This window comes from Eschrichtius robustus, chromosome 13, assembly GCF_028021215.1.
Source record: "Eschrichtius robustus isolate mEscRob2 chromosome 13, mEscRob2.pri, whole genome shotgun sequence".
In the NCBI taxonomy this organism is placed as follows: domain Eukaryota; kingdom Metazoa; phylum Chordata; class Mammalia; order Artiodactyla; family Eschrichtiidae; genus Eschrichtius; species Eschrichtius robustus.
In genome coordinates this window covers 63,750,294-63,766,994 of record NC_090836.1, presented here as the reverse complement: position 1 = coordinate 63,766,994, position 16,701 = coordinate 63,750,294, and the positions used below count along the sequence as shown (strand labels likewise).

The following is a 16,701-nucleotide window of genomic DNA, read 5'->3' as shown; positions in this document are numbered from 1 at the left end:
AATTTTGTCCGTGGTGTCCTCTATTAAACAAATCCTTAATTTTTATGTTTGTTAAATTTTTTGACCTACGGCTTGTTCTTTTGAAGATAAGTCTTTCCTTACTCCTTCTACATTTCCTATTGACTAGTTTTACCTTTTACCTTTAGGTCTTTAATCCCTTTAGAGATCACCTTTGTATTTCATATTAAATAGGCATCTTTCTTTCCTTTCTTTTTTGGTGAGCTAGTTTTTATAATGCTTCACTAAACAGTTCATTCTTCCCCCATTTATTTGTGTTACCACCTTTATTTATTATATATCAAATTCTTATAAACACCTTTGTTTGTCTCTGAGCAGCACTCTTCTTCATTGGTTTTTTTGCCTGTTCTTTTGTCATTGTCCCACTTAACTACTCTGGCTTTATAGTATGTCTTAATATCTGGCAGGGTGAGTTGCTTTCTTCTACCACCCCTCACCCACCATGGAACACACTTTTAAGGTTGATCTTACCATCTGTAGCCCTTTATCCCATGTATGGTTGAGAGTAAGTTTATCAGGGTTCTCTTAAAAAAACAAAAACAAAACCCCTCAAAATAACAAACAAAAAACTAGAATTTTCATAAGAATTCCAATATCTTTTTAGTATTAAATTTTCTCATTCATATCCTTGTATTTATTCAGATCATATTCTGTATCGTTTATTACAAAGTTTTCTTCTTGGTTAATTCCTCTATATTTGTGTTGCTGTTATGAATAGTATTTTTTATTGTATTTTCTGGTTGGCTGTTCTTGATAAAGGAGTACTACTGATTATTATTTTTTTAAAGTTGATCTTGTGTCCAGAAACCTTGCTACTCTTACTGTATAGTAATTTGTTCTGTTATTTCTCCCATAGCCCAAAGGATCTTATCTGCAAGTGGCAGTTTTAACTCTAATCTTCCACATTACACCACACTGCATGTTTATTTTTCTTTCTTTGTAACATTGGCCAGGACTTTCAATACTGTGTTAAACATTAGCATTAAAAATGGGCATCCTTGTCTCATTTCTTATCTTAACCAGGAATGAGTATGTAATCTCTTCATTAATGTGTCTATTTGTGATTTATTATGACCTTTTTTCCTTTATCAATTCAGATGGTCTTTTGACTTTTTCTTTGAATCTACTAATTGTATATTAAATATGTTTTTGGAAATCTGAGCTGGATAGTAATATTTTATTTGGGGTCCTTATTTATTAGTGAAAAGAGCTTGTGTGTGCCTGTGTACACACACACACACACACACACACACACACACACACACACACACACACACACACATTTATTAGTGAAAAGAGCTTGTGTGTGCCTGTACACACACACACACACACACACACACACACACACACACACACACACACACACACACACACACACACACACACACACACACACACACACACACACTATCCCTATCCCTGGATTTAGAGTCAAGATTTCAACTGCCTAGAAATGAACAAGATTGCTTTTACTTTTTTCTTTGTTTTCTGGAACAACTTGTATAAGGTAGGAATTCCTTGAACAGTTGGTAGAACTCTTCTAAAAATTGACTTGGGCCTTTGAGATTTGGGAACTAGAGGTCCTGGGGAATTTATCCTTTTTTTTTTTTTTTTTGTTTCTTTTTTTATAACATACTAACTGACCTCTTCAATTTCTCTTGTGCCAATTGTGGAGTTTTATGTTCTTCTAAAGCTGTATGCGTTTTATCTAGGTTTCTAATTGATTAGTGTATAATTCATATTTTTAAAAATCTGATTTTTCCCTTTCATATTCTGTATTTTGTATCTGCATTAGTTTTGCCAGTTGTCTCAATCTTAATGTTTTGATTTTCCATTTGCATATTTTTTTGTTATTGCTTTTTTTTTCTGGCTTTAATGTTATTTCCTTACGTGGGTTTGCTCTATTCCCTTCCCAGTTTCTTAATTGCCTGCTTAGTTCATTTAATTAAAAAAAATTAATGTGTCTCTTTTACGGCCATAAAACTGTTTTTATAAATGTTATGTGAATAAGTATGAAAATTTATATGCCGAAATCAATAGCTTAGGCATATTAGTTGTATTGTTCAGATTCTCTTTATTTTTGCGTATTGATTGCTTGATCTAACAGTTTTTGGGATGAATGTATAAAAAATCTTCTTAGTTTATCTTTCTTGTCCTATAATTCTGTCAGTTGTGGATTGTGTCATAGATTTTGTTTTGTCTGATACTAAGATAGCTGCTCCAGCTTTGTTTTGGTTTTTATTTATCTGGCATGTCTTTTTCCATCCTTGTATCTTACTCTAGTATGATTGTTTTCTTCTTTATTAGTAATTTCAAACTCTTTACATTTCTTAGAAGTGGTATTGTTTTTGGAGTTAATTGCTCTTCTCTTTTCTTATTATCTAATTTATGGTACTTTTTTCTCCTTTTCTGTTTTCCATTGAAAAGATCAAGTTGTCTTCTGCTGGTTTCAAAGTTAATGCATTCTGTTTTTTGTTATTATGGTAAAATGGATCATAACCTAATACCTCAGTTTATTTGCCCCTATTGATCTGTTAAATTTACCAATAATATACTTCCTCTAGGCCTCTTTTTTTTTCTTTCAAGGCAACAGTGAAATGTGTTATCAAGATATTTTTGATTCACCCATATGTTATATAGCATCTCCTGGGTTTTTTTTTTACTTCCTCAAAATATTTTTCATGAATATAATAATCTGTGGCATACTTCCTAAAGCCTCATATACCTTATACAGTTTTTATTTGGCCTTCATATCTGAAAATTTTAAGTTCAAAGTTCTTAAATATCTTAAAAATTCACTTCATTTTTTCTTGTCTACAGTGTTCTCTTTGAAACCCGATATCCCTCTGATTCCTTTTCCTTTGTAGGTTGTTTGCTTTTTTCTTTGGATATCTTTAGAATTTTCTTTTTTCTTTGATAGTCATCAATCTCATTAACGTGTCTAGTGGTTCGAATAAGGGCTTTCACGTTTCTGTAACTGAGAAATTCATTACCCTCATTTCCTCAGATATCCACCTCCCTTCTCTTTTTCAGCTATTGTTTCATTTGGCACCAGTGCCTCCATGTCTCATAGCTTTTCTGTCTGTCTTTCCTGCTGCCTTTCTGAAGAGGTTTTAAACCTCATGGATTTTTTTCTTCAGTTGAACATATCTTGTTTGTCCTATTTGTTGGTTATTTTAGTTAACTATATTTTTCATACCTAATATTCCCACCTTGTTTTAGCTTTCTTGGTCTTGTTTCAGAGTTAAGATCTATCTTTCTTCAACTCTTTAAATATATTTACATTCTTGTTTAAATCCTTTGTTTAATAATGCTTCAGATGCTAAATATTTCATTCTTTCATAGTACTCTTCAAGTGTCTAGTTATTTTGGCCTTATAGCTCCAGCACACTGGGTGATATCAGTTACTCTAGTAATGAGTATTGAGGGAGGAATGAAGATTAGACTTCAGTTTGTGACAGTCTCATGGAGAAAGAAAGAGAAAGGCGACTGGATGAGCCTAAGGAGAGCTCCAGTCACCTCAGACTCAGAGTTGACTGACAATTACAGGCAGTTTTCTTGGCTGCTTTGGGAGGAGCCAGTCTCCTTTGGTTGTAATCCGTTGTTTCTGGATTGGAGGGGGTGGAAGAGTGAGTGCTTATGGGCTCTGAGCCAGTCCAGCTTTCATCAGCTCTTCATGTTATCCTAGGAGCAATGGCACTGGGCTCTGTGAAGGGTGAAGGGGACAGGCAGTGAGTGTTGAAGGCAGGTGTAGAACTTTAAAGCTTTTCTGCAAAAAGCTTTCTTCCACCTTGTCCTCACTGCTACCCACTCTGGTCACCACCACCCACCCACCCCCATCCCTGCTTTCCAAGTTGCAGCTCACCCTGTCTGTACCAGTTAAAGACAACCTTCAGTCTTACTCAGAAATTGCTCATGGTGTGATGGTGTGTGTGTGGGGTGTGTGTGTGAGAAATAGTTGTTTGCTTCATGGTTCTAAAGTTTCCAGGGTTGATTTTTTTTGAGATGTGGAGTTGCAGGGAGGCTAGCTGACCAAGCTATTTCACCACCTTGACAGAACATTTTAATTTTAATTGTAAGAAATAAAAGTTGGTATTTTAGGTTTTTGTTTTTGTTGTTTGTTTATTTTTACTTCTGATTACCTTAACTAAAGTGGTTAAGTAGAGAATTAATTTGCTTTACACCAATCTGTGTATGGCAGGAAATTCTAACCTGGATCTTGGATCTGTTGTACAGATTCCATGAACTTATGGAACTTTTGAGTGTGAACATTTTTTGGGTGGTAGAGGGATTCATAATTTTAATCATTTTTCGAGGGGCTCATAAACTAGGTGTGTATAACCTTTAAAAAAAATCTATGCCCTATAGTGAATTGTATAGGAATTATATCTTAGAAAAGCTGTTATTTTAAAAATCTACCTCCCCTCTTCATAAAATGTTACATACTTATTTAATGTAATTTCAAATTCCAAATTAAATACTAAGACTAAAAAGAAAATAATGGTGTAGGATACCATTCTTTTTCCAAAAACACATATGCTCCCCTTCTTTCCCCTAATAATTGATACAGGTGAGATATGCAGTTGACCCTTGAATAACACAGGAGTTAATCAGTAGTCAGCCCCCTGTGTCTGCGATTCCTCCATCCATGGATTCAGCCAAGCACAGACTGTGTAGTACTCTAGTATTTACTATTGAAAAATACCTGCAGATCGGTGGACCCATGCAGTTCAAACTTGTGTTAAAGTGTCAGCTGTACATATTTTATTTTATTTATTTATTTATTTAGTTTGGCCGTGCTGTTGCTACTTGTGGGATTTTAGTTCTCTGACCAGGGATTGAAGCTGTGTCCCCTGTAGTGGGAGCTCGGAGTCCTAACAGCTGGCCCTCCAGGGAATTCCCTCAATTGTACATATTTTAAAAAAATAATTCAGGTTATCATTGTTAGGATGGTCAGTCCGTGACTTTTTAACTTTTAGACTGCATTTTACACCTGAGATGCCAGCACTGACAAGCCCAGTGCTGAACTTGATTACAATGAAAGATTTAGGGTTGGTGATACGATTTACATTTTCTTATCAATTTACTGTACCTGGTTAAATTTCCTCTTTTGAAATGTTTTATGGTCAAGAGGTCTGGGTATTTATATCTCTTGAATTTTAATTACTTTGAATGTACCTTTTGCTTCAAGTAGGAAACCTGTTATTCACTAACTTCCATGCTTCAATTTCAGTATGCTAAAAGAAGTGTTACTTGGGTTTTACTGTGATGCTATATAACTGGTGCTTTCTAACCTTTCAGCTTGCCTAGGGTAGTTAAAAGACGCGTGAATGCTCTCAAAAACCTTCAAGTTAAATGTGCACAGATAGAAGCCAAGTTCTATGAGGAAGTTCATGATCTTGAAAGAAAGTATGCTGTTCTCTATCAACCTCTATTTGATAAGGTAATGCTTTCTAATACTTTGTTTTTAAATGTAAAATTCAAGAAGATAATAAAGCTCTGGAAATATAAACAAACTTCTGTTAGAACTGTCAGCAAAATGGTTATTAGAGGAATTTGGGAGAACTATCAATAATAGCAATTCAAGTTGTATGAATTAATTAAATATTTAAGCATTCTTAATGAGGGACATCTAGTTTTTAGCTTCGATGCCAGTGTTTTTATGCAAGTTTTTTTTTTAATCATTTTAGCGATTTGAGATCATTAATGCCATTTATGAACCTACAGAAGAAGAATGTGAATGGAAACCAGATGAGGAAGATGAAATTTCGGTTGGTATTAACTTTAATTTAGTGTTTTTTTTTGTTATTTATTTATTTATTTATTTATTTATTTATTTTTGGCTGTGTTGGGTCTTCGTTTCTGTGGGAGGGCTTTCTCTAGTTGCGGCAAGTGGGGGCCACTCTTCATCGCGGTGCGCGGGCCTCTCACTATCGCGGCCTCTCTTGCTGCGGAGCACAGGCTCCAGACGCGCAGGCTCAGTAATTGTGGCTCACGGGCCTAGTTGCTCCACGGCATGTGGGATCTTCCCAGACCAGGGCTCGAACCCGTGTCCCCTGCCTTGGCAGGCAGATTCTCAACCACTGCGCCACCAGGGAAGCCCTAATTTAGTGTGTTTTTATACCTTGGAAATAATTATCTTTATTGTGAGATGGATAGTGAGTGCAGATGAGCCACTGTTAGCCCAGCTCCATCTGTACCCAAATTCACCTTTTCCTTGCATTTTTATAGAATTTAAAGTTTATAGATTCATATAAACTTTTCGTTTGAACTTAATGATGACATACAAAAGGATTGTTCGCATTTTTAAAGTGCAAATGGAGGTCTCTAAATGTCCTGCCCACAACTTATAGACGGCAGAGCTGTGATAGATGTTTTAATGTTGGTGATGAAGAGAATATATTTTGATTAAGAACACCAATGGGTGAGGCAGTGGACAAGGTTTATATTTCTTTTGCTTTTCCTCTTTACTGTGCTTAAGTCTTACTTTTTTTCTCTTCTCTCCCATGAAGCTGAAAGTTTTTTCCTACAGCTCATGGTCCTAGTGGCTTTCTTTTTGGAAGGGGTATGGTAGTAGAAATATTATGGAAGTAAGGTCTGGTATGGGTGACAGCAGTGTTTACACAATTAGACTAGAACTTCTTTGGCTAAATGTTAAAATTAGTCATTGAGGGTTTGTTGGGTTCTCTGCCACTGCATGTAAGTTAAGGGGATGTAAAAAATTTTATCAAGATGTCTAATCTAGGTATCCAGTAATGATGAATGCTGTCTTTTATTAAGGAGGAGCTAAAAGAAAAGGCCAAGATTGAAGATGAGAAAAAGGATGAAGAAAAAGAAGACCCCAAAGGAATTCCTGAATTTTGGTTGACCGTTTTTAAGAATGTTGACTTGCTCAGTGATATGGTTCAGGTAATTTTATTCATAAAAACACCAGTTTACCTCAGAGGGTAAACCTTTGAAGTTTCAATGGCTCTGATGACTAGTCTCTTTATTATTGATTTTTATAGAATGATTGCTTTCTTTTTTTTTTTTTTGGAGGGGGCCTACACCGTGCCATGCGGCTTGTGGGATCTTAGTTCCCTGATCAGGGATCGAACCTGGGCCCTTGGTAGTGAAAGCGAGGAGACCTAACCACTGGACCACAAGGGAATTCCCATGATTGCTTTGTTTTGAAAGAACTGTTATTGGTAGAAGGAAAATTGCAGCTTTGATTAATGTAATCAAATAAATTATAATTTGTTTTCAAAAATTAGATAATGAAATAGTCCCTTTGGTAATTGCTCATCTCACTGTATGATGCTTTCTCATATATCCCTGTGCCTTCTGTTTTTAGATGTGGAGTGTGGTGGTAGGATGGGGGAGTTTCAGTTGTCCTACCCCAGTGACCTTTTCAGTTTGAAACAACTATTCCAAGGGACATTTGCATTTTAAAAGAATACTGTAAAAATATTTATCTATTTTTTTAAAATTAATTAATTAATTTATTTATTTTTGGCTGTGTTGGGTCTTCGTTTCTGTGCGAGGGCTTTCTCTAGTTGCGGCGAGCGGGGGCCACTCTTCATCGCGGTGCGCGGGCCTCCCACTATCGTGGCCTCTCTTGTTGCGGAGCACAGGCTCCAGACGCGCAGACTCAGTAGTTGTGGCTCACGGGCCCAGCTGCTCCGCGGCATGTGGGATCCTCCCAGACCAGGGCTCGAACCCGTGTCCCCTGCATTGGCAGGCGGATTCTCAACCACTGCGCCACCAGGGAAGCCCAATATTTACCTATTTTAACAATTGTCATTTTCCCTGGGAAACTGACACAGATGTCACCTTCTCTGGGAAACTTTGCCTCTCCTAAACTGAATCATTTCTTGATCCCCTGTCATCTGGATTGTAGTACTTGTTACCTTGTATTGTGATTGTTGGATGTTAATGTCAAGAAAAAGAAACTGTCTCAAAACAATGACTGCTTACTGCATTTCTACTTTTTAGCAAAGTAGAAAAGGAACAAGCATCTGGAAAAGGCAGCAATTATGATCGGGGAAACTTTTTTTTTTTTTTTTTAATATTTTTGGCTGCACCACATGACATGCGTGGTATATGCATATTTAGTTCCCCGACCAGGGATCGAACCCTTGCCCCCTCAGTGGAAGCACAGAGCCTTAGCCACCAGACCGCGAGGGAAGTCCAGATCTGGAAACATTCTTAAAGCAAACATGAATTATTTAGACTTGGTTTTGAACTTTTCAGCCCATTCAGTCTATATAATGATGTAGTTCTCTATTTAGTCACCTTTTTTCAGCCAGTGGTGACAGAAGGTAGAACTAAGTAAACTAGCTTCAGTATAAGGCATAACCTGGAGAATTAAGTCTTTATGGTTCATAATCGTACATAAAACTGAACAATAAAATGTCTGTCAGTTAAGTGCTTAGTCCAATAACAGAACACTAGTCTTAATGCCATTCAGATACTCATTTTAATTTTTTTTTTTAATTTGAAGGAACATGATGAACCTATTCTGAAGCACTTGAAAGATATTAAAGTGAAATTCTCAGATGCTGGTCAGCCTATGGTAAAAGAATTTTGAAATATTTTCAATTTTGTAACAACTGTTTACAAGTAGATAAATGGAACTTTCTAAAGAAAGGTGACATTCAACGGTTAGACATGGGAGTGGGAAGAAATTAAAACTGATACTTAATTGATGGTAGGAAATAAATGTTTGGACGTTGACAGTTGTGATGCAGTATTTATTCCTTTTCCTCCCTCTGAATGTAAACTATTTTTGAAATATAGTCAATTTTTGATCCTAGATTAAGAATGTATATAAAAATAATAGCAAAGGAACATGAATAAGAAAATGCTTATTCTGTATTAAAAGACATGTGTCTGGGAATTAAATAAAACAGAAGATGTTAGAGGGCTCCCACTTCCCCATTATGAAAGATCAGCCAACGGCTTCTCTCCAAAACCATCAGTATTATGTAAAGCATGGGCAAAGGCTCTGTAGGCTATTAGTTCTTATATTACATGTGATAAGGTTGGGCTTTTTCTCTGTCAAGCTAGGTTCTAGTCTAAGGTTTAAAACCCTCTCTGTGGAGATGGGGGGGTGGGGGGTTGGTCAGTTTATTCAGCTGTACCTAACCTATGTCATAAACATGTTACTAAATAGTAGTGTTAGCTGAACTAAGTTTTATTCAGTTTATTTTGTGCCACATTTTGCTTTTAAGATACTTTGGGATTTATATGACCCTTTCTTTCCCAGAGTAGGACTTTGTCACTTAAGATTTTATATGTTTATAGAAATCATAGATTAAGCTTTATTTACTGAAGCATTGAAATTTATCATGTAGGAATTTAATTACTTTTTATGCTTTTTCTTTTTTTTTAAGAGTTTTGTCTTAGAATTTCACTTTGAACCCAATGAATATTTCACAAATGAAGTGTTGACAAAGACGTATAGGATGAGGTCAGAACCAGATGATTCTGATCCTTTTTCTTTTGATGGACCAGAAATTATGGGTTGTACAGGGTAAGTTTAATTTTGTTACTTTAACAGAATGTTATATCTGTTTTTGCTTTACTTATGATTTGTGATATTTGGTATTTTCTAGTGTGTCTGCTTAGTACATACATACATATTTATCTCCAAACATTTCAGTAAAATGTTTTCTGAGAAAGGCTTATTCATTTTCCTAGAATTCTCCATAGACTATTACAGATATTTTTCCAAAGGAGTGTACATTTAAATTTATTATATTGTGAGTTTGTGGTAATTGTAAATATATTTATTGAAAAAGTTTGTTTAGAAATAAAAATTTTCTCTTTGTACTGCTACAAAAAGCAGCACAAATTTCCCCTCTAAATTTGAAATTAAATAGAATTTTAATTAGAAAAATCTCAGCTTTCCTAGCAATTGAAAGTAATGTGTTAATTGTGATAGACCATCTCTCCCCTTTGTTTTGGAAGGTGCCAGATAGATTGGAAAAAAGGGAAGAATGTCACTTTGAAAACCATTAAGAAGAAGCAGAAACACAAGGGACGTGGGACAGTTCGTACTGTGACCAAAACAGTTTCTAATGACTCTTTCTTTAATTTTTTTGCCCCTCCTGAAGGTAAATAGTGTTTTACTTTGGGTATTTATGGTGGTTTTATTGTAAGCTTTGTTTACTTTTTATTCATTTGAATTTCTTTTCTCAATTTTGCAGTTCCTGAGAGTGGAGATCTGGTAAGCTGAATTGTTATTTATTTGTTGAATTGTTTACTAAATATGAAATTAAAGGACTGGTTCTTAAATGTATGGAGTAGAATAGTTGCTACTAGTATTTTGTTCTGAGGCTTGCAATGCATAGAGGAAGACCTTTACGCGTGTGAAAAATTACTCCATTTAAAATGCTTTTGGTGCCTCTACTGAGAAATGGTGAAAGGCTAAAGATAGTCCTTTCTTCTGAGACTTGCAAATACTTCTGTGAGGGATTCAAGTTTTCAAAACTAGTTTTCTTCCTTATTGAAAATAGAATGTATTAAATCATTTATACTATTTACTAAACACTAACCACATTCTGCTTAGAGTTCTTTGTGTGGTTTTTATTCCGATGGAAATTTGGTTTTATATATGTGGTCATATTGCCGAAAACTGTGAAATATGCCTGGCACACAGCCAGGAATGAGGAACTGCCTTAAAGAAATCTACACAGGCAAGGTAGGCTAGGTCTGTTTTGAATTTGGCTTAAGTCTGTTACGAAATATTGATGGTAGCAAAACAATCTTGAGTTACGGATAGAACACCTCTGCCTGTGATTAGAATTCTTTCCTTCAGAGTCTTCCCCCACGACCCTTTGGTGTTTTATTGTTGTTGTTGTTAGAGTGGATTATGTTGATGAGTCAAAATAAACATTCAGGAATTCACAGAATAGTTACTCAGTGTTTAGTATCACAGAACTAGAACTTTAGTATCATGGAATAATTTTAATTTTGAATAATATCAACAGCATTTCTGTGCTGTACTTTGCCATTAAGTAGAAATCTTAGATTGACTTAGTCTTTATCAAGTAGGACAACATCTCATTTGGCATTACACAGAGGCTTGGATACTGTCTTTTAGGAAGTGTGAAATGATCTTCTCTGGTCTTATGTGCCATATACATAATGTTACTTAGAAAAGTGTGAGATTCTTACTGTTATTCCAGTTGGTGTTTTCAGTAATTAATATTTTAAAAAGAAAGTTGTCATATAGCAAAGTTGCTTTTGTAACTTTTAAGCTAGAGAAAGCTTAAGCAATAACCAGTATGTATACTGGCCTGCTAACTTATTTTCTTTTTATTAAAAACCTGTAAACCTAGGGCATATGTAGAGACTATTTGATCATGCACATGTAAGATAATTTTAAAAGTTTAAAGTTAAAAGTGAAGTTGAGAGTTTCTGCATATTATTTAAATCCAAGTCTCACATATGCCAAATTAAATAAGTTATTAAATTATGTGCTTTTATTTTTCTTTAACAGGATGATGATGCTGAAGCTATCCTTGCTGCGGACTTTGAAATTGGTCACTTTTTACGTGAGCGCATAATCCCAAGATCAGTGTTATACTTTACTGGAGAAGCTATTGAAGATGATGATGATGATGTGAGTGAATTTGAATCCAGCAGTGAAATCGTTTGGTGAGGGTGTGATAGTCAGGATCGGTGAGAGGTTTAATGAATAGATGCAATTGTTAAAAAGCAAGACAGAATAATTCAAATTAGGCTGATTACTTATGTCCTTTTAGATAACTTCCTTGAATTAAGTAGGTCCTTTTAGGATCTTTGGGTTCATTTATTGTAGTTTTTATTTTCCTGCTATTAGGAAGGCTACTTTCTCTGAAGTAGTAAAACTTTACTATGTTGGGTTAGTGTTGTAAGTCCATTACACGTCTTTGACCAAACAAAACGTAACCCTGTACATTTTCTACTACTGATAAAAATCTTTATTAGGAAGCATGGAATTTTTATCCATAGGAATATTAAGTAACGATTAAGGTAAAATTAGGCTGCTCTCAAATATTTTGGATATCTTTCTTGTTAAATGGCAGTCATTCACATAGCCTTTAGGTCCTTTTTGTACAGGCAAGTAATATTTGCAGTCATAGTTATCTGATCATACTTCATCCATGATTGTACTGTGTTCTTTATTTTAATTTTTTAAAGTGTCAGGTTTAGATAATGGCACTGAGCTGGGTGATTCCTGAAGCTATTGTCCTTGTTTAATTTATAATCCGTCACTGTAGGGAATGTATTTTTTCCTCTCTTTAGATATTAGGGGATACAATGGTGGATATTAACTAAATGCTACTTTCAGATGTTTGTTAGCTTCATTCAAATGTCATCCTTTTTTCCCTTTTTTAGTATGATGAAGAAGGTGAAGAAGCGGATGAGGTAATGTTTACCAAATGAGCAAATAATTCTGTTTAACACATTGAGAAGCAAATTGAGTGACTTATGTATTCCTTTGCTATAAATCATTACTCTGTGATACGGGATAAAAATGTTTTTGGAAAAAAATATGGTTTTAGAATTCTACAGCCAAACAATGTATGTATGAGGTTTCAATAAATAAATTGCAAAACTCAGAACATTTTTTTTATTTCAAATAATTCTGTTCTGCTGCAGGGTTATCAGCTCTTTGAAGAAGTCAAAAGCTGCAGTAAACTTTTTCAACGTTGGCTGCAGTAAATCTTTTCAATAAAACCTGTCTGGATGTCTCAAGTTGTGTTGGGAAATTTTTCATATTAGAAGCTTTCAAATTAAATTGCATTGTCACCAAACTCTGTAATCATGAAAATCTGTTGACTTATAGAGTAACTTGTATTAAATTCTCCCTACATTATGAGCCGTTTCTTCCTATTATGTACCTACTTCATGGATGCATTTTGAACTTTAATATAGGAAGGGGAAGAAGAAGGAGATGAGGAAAATGATCCAGACTATGACCCAAAGGTGAGCAAAATTAGTGCTGCTTTCTGTTAAATTTAAGGCAGGTTAAATATGAGTTAGTGTTTCTGAATGTAAAGTTTATTTTAGTCTATTCAAGTCTTTAATAAATCTCTCCTCACTGACATTTCAATAGTACATGTAATTTCAATGCACCTTTCCTAAGAAACGTTTATTTTTGGTTCTGACCTTTATTTTTCCTAGTTTCAGGCTAAATAACCCTAGGTTCTATTTTAATGGCACATTATCTTGGGCATTTCTTTTTAAATTGTTTTTTAGAAGCACTTGAAATTACTTATTGCTTGTGTTCTTTAGGTTGTTTTCTCCCCAAAGGAAAGCTTATAAACATTAGGTCAGTTTTTAAATCATCTGAATGCAGGAGTGCACAGGAATAGGGGAGCAATACTCTTAGGTTCTCCCAGTCATCTCTTTGCTCCATATCTGAGAGTCCCAGTTTCTTATTCCTGGGAAGTTGTCATATCACGGTTAGTAAAGGACTTTATCTCCCACAGAATGCTTAGTATGTTATCAGAATTCATTTGGAACTTCTGGTTTCTCTTTAATGTATTTATTCATTTGCTTATGCTTTAAAAATATCCAGAAGATACTTTAACCTAGTGAGCAGGTAAGAGAGGGTAGTTAAAAAAATCAAATATTCTAATAGGTATGAATTGGTGTTAACAGCTAAATATGAATGGAGTTAGTATTTTAGAATAACTGACCTATTAAAAGGCAAAAATAATTGGTAATATGACTTAACAAATTGCTTGGCTATTTTCAGATTATAGCTTAATGTGTTTCACTTTATGGAGTTCATTCTACAATGTAAAATTGGGGCTTTTATTTTTTAGCATTTTTGTGACTTGGTAATATTTGAATAAATAATTTGCCATCATTTATTTTTTTTAATTTGGCAGAAATTTTGACAGAACAGTGAGATAATGTGATAATTAAGATAGTTAACTACTATTGAAAAATAAACTGAAGCAGGTAGAAAAAGATAGATTGACTTGTTGTTTTCCTTTAACAGAAGGATCAAAACCCAGCAGAGTGCAAGCAGCAGTGAAGCAGGATGTATGTGGCCTTGAGGATAACCTGCACTGTAATAGCCTAAACACAACTATTATTTACTTACAGCCTTATGGTTTTGTATTTTCTTGGTAGACTCAAGTTTTTTTTTAAAGGAAAGGAACTGATATTTTAAAGACCAAATTTGTTCTACTTAGCATTTTAACTAGTTTTTCTGCCAGATACATTGAATGCACAAATTCTCTCACGCATGTTTGTTCATTGCTACATATTTGGTTCTTCCTGGGGTATTTTTATCTTGTAACTATTAGATTACAGTTATGAAAATGAACAGAACTGTGAAATGAACCAGATTTTTTGTCTTGCTAATTTTTTTCCTGAAGAACCAAAGTATTTTTTCAGCGGGTAGTTGAATGGGTTTAAGTTCGCTTGCACTAGCTGTGCCTTTCATTACTTTGTTACAGAATACAGTGACTTATACTAAGACAATTCATCATTTAAAAAACAACACTTGTCAAGACAAGTATATGGTTAAGAATTTCCAGTAAGACCACACCTGATAACTTAGATTGTTAATGGATTTTTGTATTTCAGGTGACAGTTACTATAAAGAAATCTTATTAACTAATAGTATGGTTATTGGTTACCACAGGGAGGTGAATAAAACCTAGTATTTTCAGAAGTTAAGTCTCATTATTTTTATTTTAACTGTACTTTTTAAATTTAACCTCCATTAACTAAGCATCTTTTCTTTGTGGTAGGGTCTACCTTCTGCTTCCCTGGAAAGGATGAATTTACATCATTTGACAAGCCTATTTCAAGTTTTTTGTTGTTTGTTTGCTCGTTTTTGTTTTTGCAGCCTAAAATAAAAATGTCAAATATAATTTTAGTTCTCCAGAGATAATGTCTTAATTTTGTACTAATTCAGGTAGAAGCAGAGGCCTAGCTTAAATTATGTACCCAGTTTACCGCATTATTGAAGAAAAGGGTGCCAACTTTGCAAGAGGTACTACATCTACTAATGAGAGAGGATTAAAAAAAGAAAACAAAATCTTAAATGATTTAATGTTTTTAATAGGAAGATTAAAAGGGTAAATTTTATTTCCTTTTGTCAGAACTAGACAAAAGGCCCCAAGCCTCTACAGTTAATTCCAATTCTTATTCCTTAAAGTATGAGTGTGTCATTTACCCACGCCTTTTGTTTTACTATGTATTAAAATGGGTAGTACTGTTTACTTAACTACCTCACAGATGTGTTAAGGCATATTAAGTTAAATTTTATGAAATGTTTCTCAGTCTCATCAAAAACTCAAAAGTTTGGACCTATTTGTACCACAAGTATGTGATATTCAGCATTTTATTTATACCAAGGTCTGATAGTTAAACTGGAAAACAAAGATTAAGGACCTTTATTCTGGATCCGGTCAGGCAACCCTTGCAGATCTTTGTGTGCCTCCTATTTTAATAGAAGTGGATGGACGAGCAACTGTTTGAAAAGGTCCAAGAATTTTTTTTCCAGCTCTTTTAATTATGACTATATTGTAGTAAATACTGCAGATATCATGGGACTAAAGTAGAAATAAGACCATTTTTAGAGGGGGGAAATGCCATTAAATTAGAGACTGTAGAGCCACGTTTAAAATACCTCAGGCTAATTACTGTTACTTTGGGGGATGAACTTTAAAGCTTTGACAGTGAGGATGGACTAATTGGGTTGTAATTATAGGAAGGCCTTAGAGTTCCTGCTATATTAATAAAATTACACTGCGTTCCTTTTTAGAGGTGATAGAGCTTCTGTTTTAAAAATTTAGTATTAAGGTCTTGGAATGTAGACACATTGTGTTCTTTGTATAGTACTATCCATTCCTCTCCTGAGATTTTAATTAACTACTGGAAATCCTTAACCAATTGCAGTAGCTTATAGGGGGGAAAAATGCCATGAAAACACCTGTTTTTCCTCTTTATTTTCAAAATGATTTTGGTTGTTTTGATTAGACATTCTGTGACATTTTTTTTTCCTTTTGTACCCGTAGTTCATCTGAACACAGCTTTTTCTGAACTTAAAATTTTTAACCTAAAGATAGAATCCCATTTTTAATGAGCTTAAAAAAGTAGCAAAATCACTACTTTTTTTTTTTTTTCATTTCTTTAGGAAATAGCTGTTGCCAAAGTGAAGAGGTAGATACTATTTCGTCTTGTTATATAAGGGGGAATATGGTTTGCAGAGGAATTGTTTTTTTAAATAAAGTTGGAGTTTCAAGGGATATCAGTGTTCATCTATGCCATCTCTCCAGTTTCAAAATGGTTCTATTCCATTCTAGAAATTTGACATGTAATTTGAAATCCTTAATAAAATTGCATTTAATTTTATAAAATGTACTGGTGATATTTTGGGTGGTTTTTAAAAAAGAATGAGTATATACTTTTTTTTTTTTTTGGAAGAGTGGAGAGTAGAGATGTTTTGAGTAGGCTATTCAATGCTTAGGCCATGATGGCCTGTAAAATGTGTCATTTTAAGAGCAACCTCCCAAGCCCCACTAAATTGTGTTTGTTATTGGAAGACTAGACAGAAAGGGATTCCCTGGTTCTACAGATTATACTCTGAGTTAACTATAGATGTTTTTGAGGCCCTTCGAATTTCGTCTTTACATTTTCAGTTTATAGTATTCTCTAGCCCAGGCAGTGACTACCAAGAAGTTCTCT

The 16,701-nt window shown here is 34.5% G+C and overlaps 1 protein-coding gene across 5 annotated transcripts in view; it reads left to right on the top strand.

Moving 5' to 3' along the window:
• Positions 1 to 14,882, top strand: part of NAP1L1 (nucleosome assembly protein 1 like 1) — a 32,984-nt gene extending 18,102 nt beyond the window's left edge. For 2 of the 5 annotated variants that reach the window (XM_068560178.1, XM_068560180.1), the window contains exons 5-15: positions 5,320 to 5,461; positions 5,709 to 5,789; positions 6,799 to 6,927; positions 8,501 to 8,572; positions 9,393 to 9,532; positions 9,970 to 10,115; positions 10,209 to 10,228; positions 11,504 to 11,626; positions 12,385 to 12,414; positions 12,925 to 12,975; positions 14,000 to 14,680. In XM_068560178.1, coding sequence (XP_068416279.1) covers positions 5,320 to 5,461; positions 5,709 to 5,789; positions 6,799 to 6,927; positions 8,501 to 8,572; positions 9,393 to 9,532; positions 9,970 to 10,115; positions 10,209 to 10,228; positions 11,504 to 11,626; positions 12,385 to 12,414; positions 12,925 to 12,975; positions 14,000 to 14,035 — 970 coding nt within the window. In that variant the 3' untranslated portion in view covers positions 14,036 to 14,680. Of the gene's footprint in view, positions 1 to 5,319; positions 5,462 to 5,708; positions 5,790 to 6,798; positions 6,928 to 8,500; positions 8,573 to 9,392; positions 9,533 to 9,969; positions 10,116 to 10,208; positions 10,229 to 11,503; positions 11,627 to 12,384; positions 12,415 to 12,648; positions 12,745 to 12,924; positions 12,976 to 13,999; positions 14,681 to 14,759 lie in introns of those variants that run through there. The other 3 variants (XM_068560181.1, XM_068560179.1, XM_068560183.1) reach the window with 3 other exon arrangements.
• The last annotated feature ends 1,819 nt before the right edge of the window (positions 14,883 to 16,701 follow it).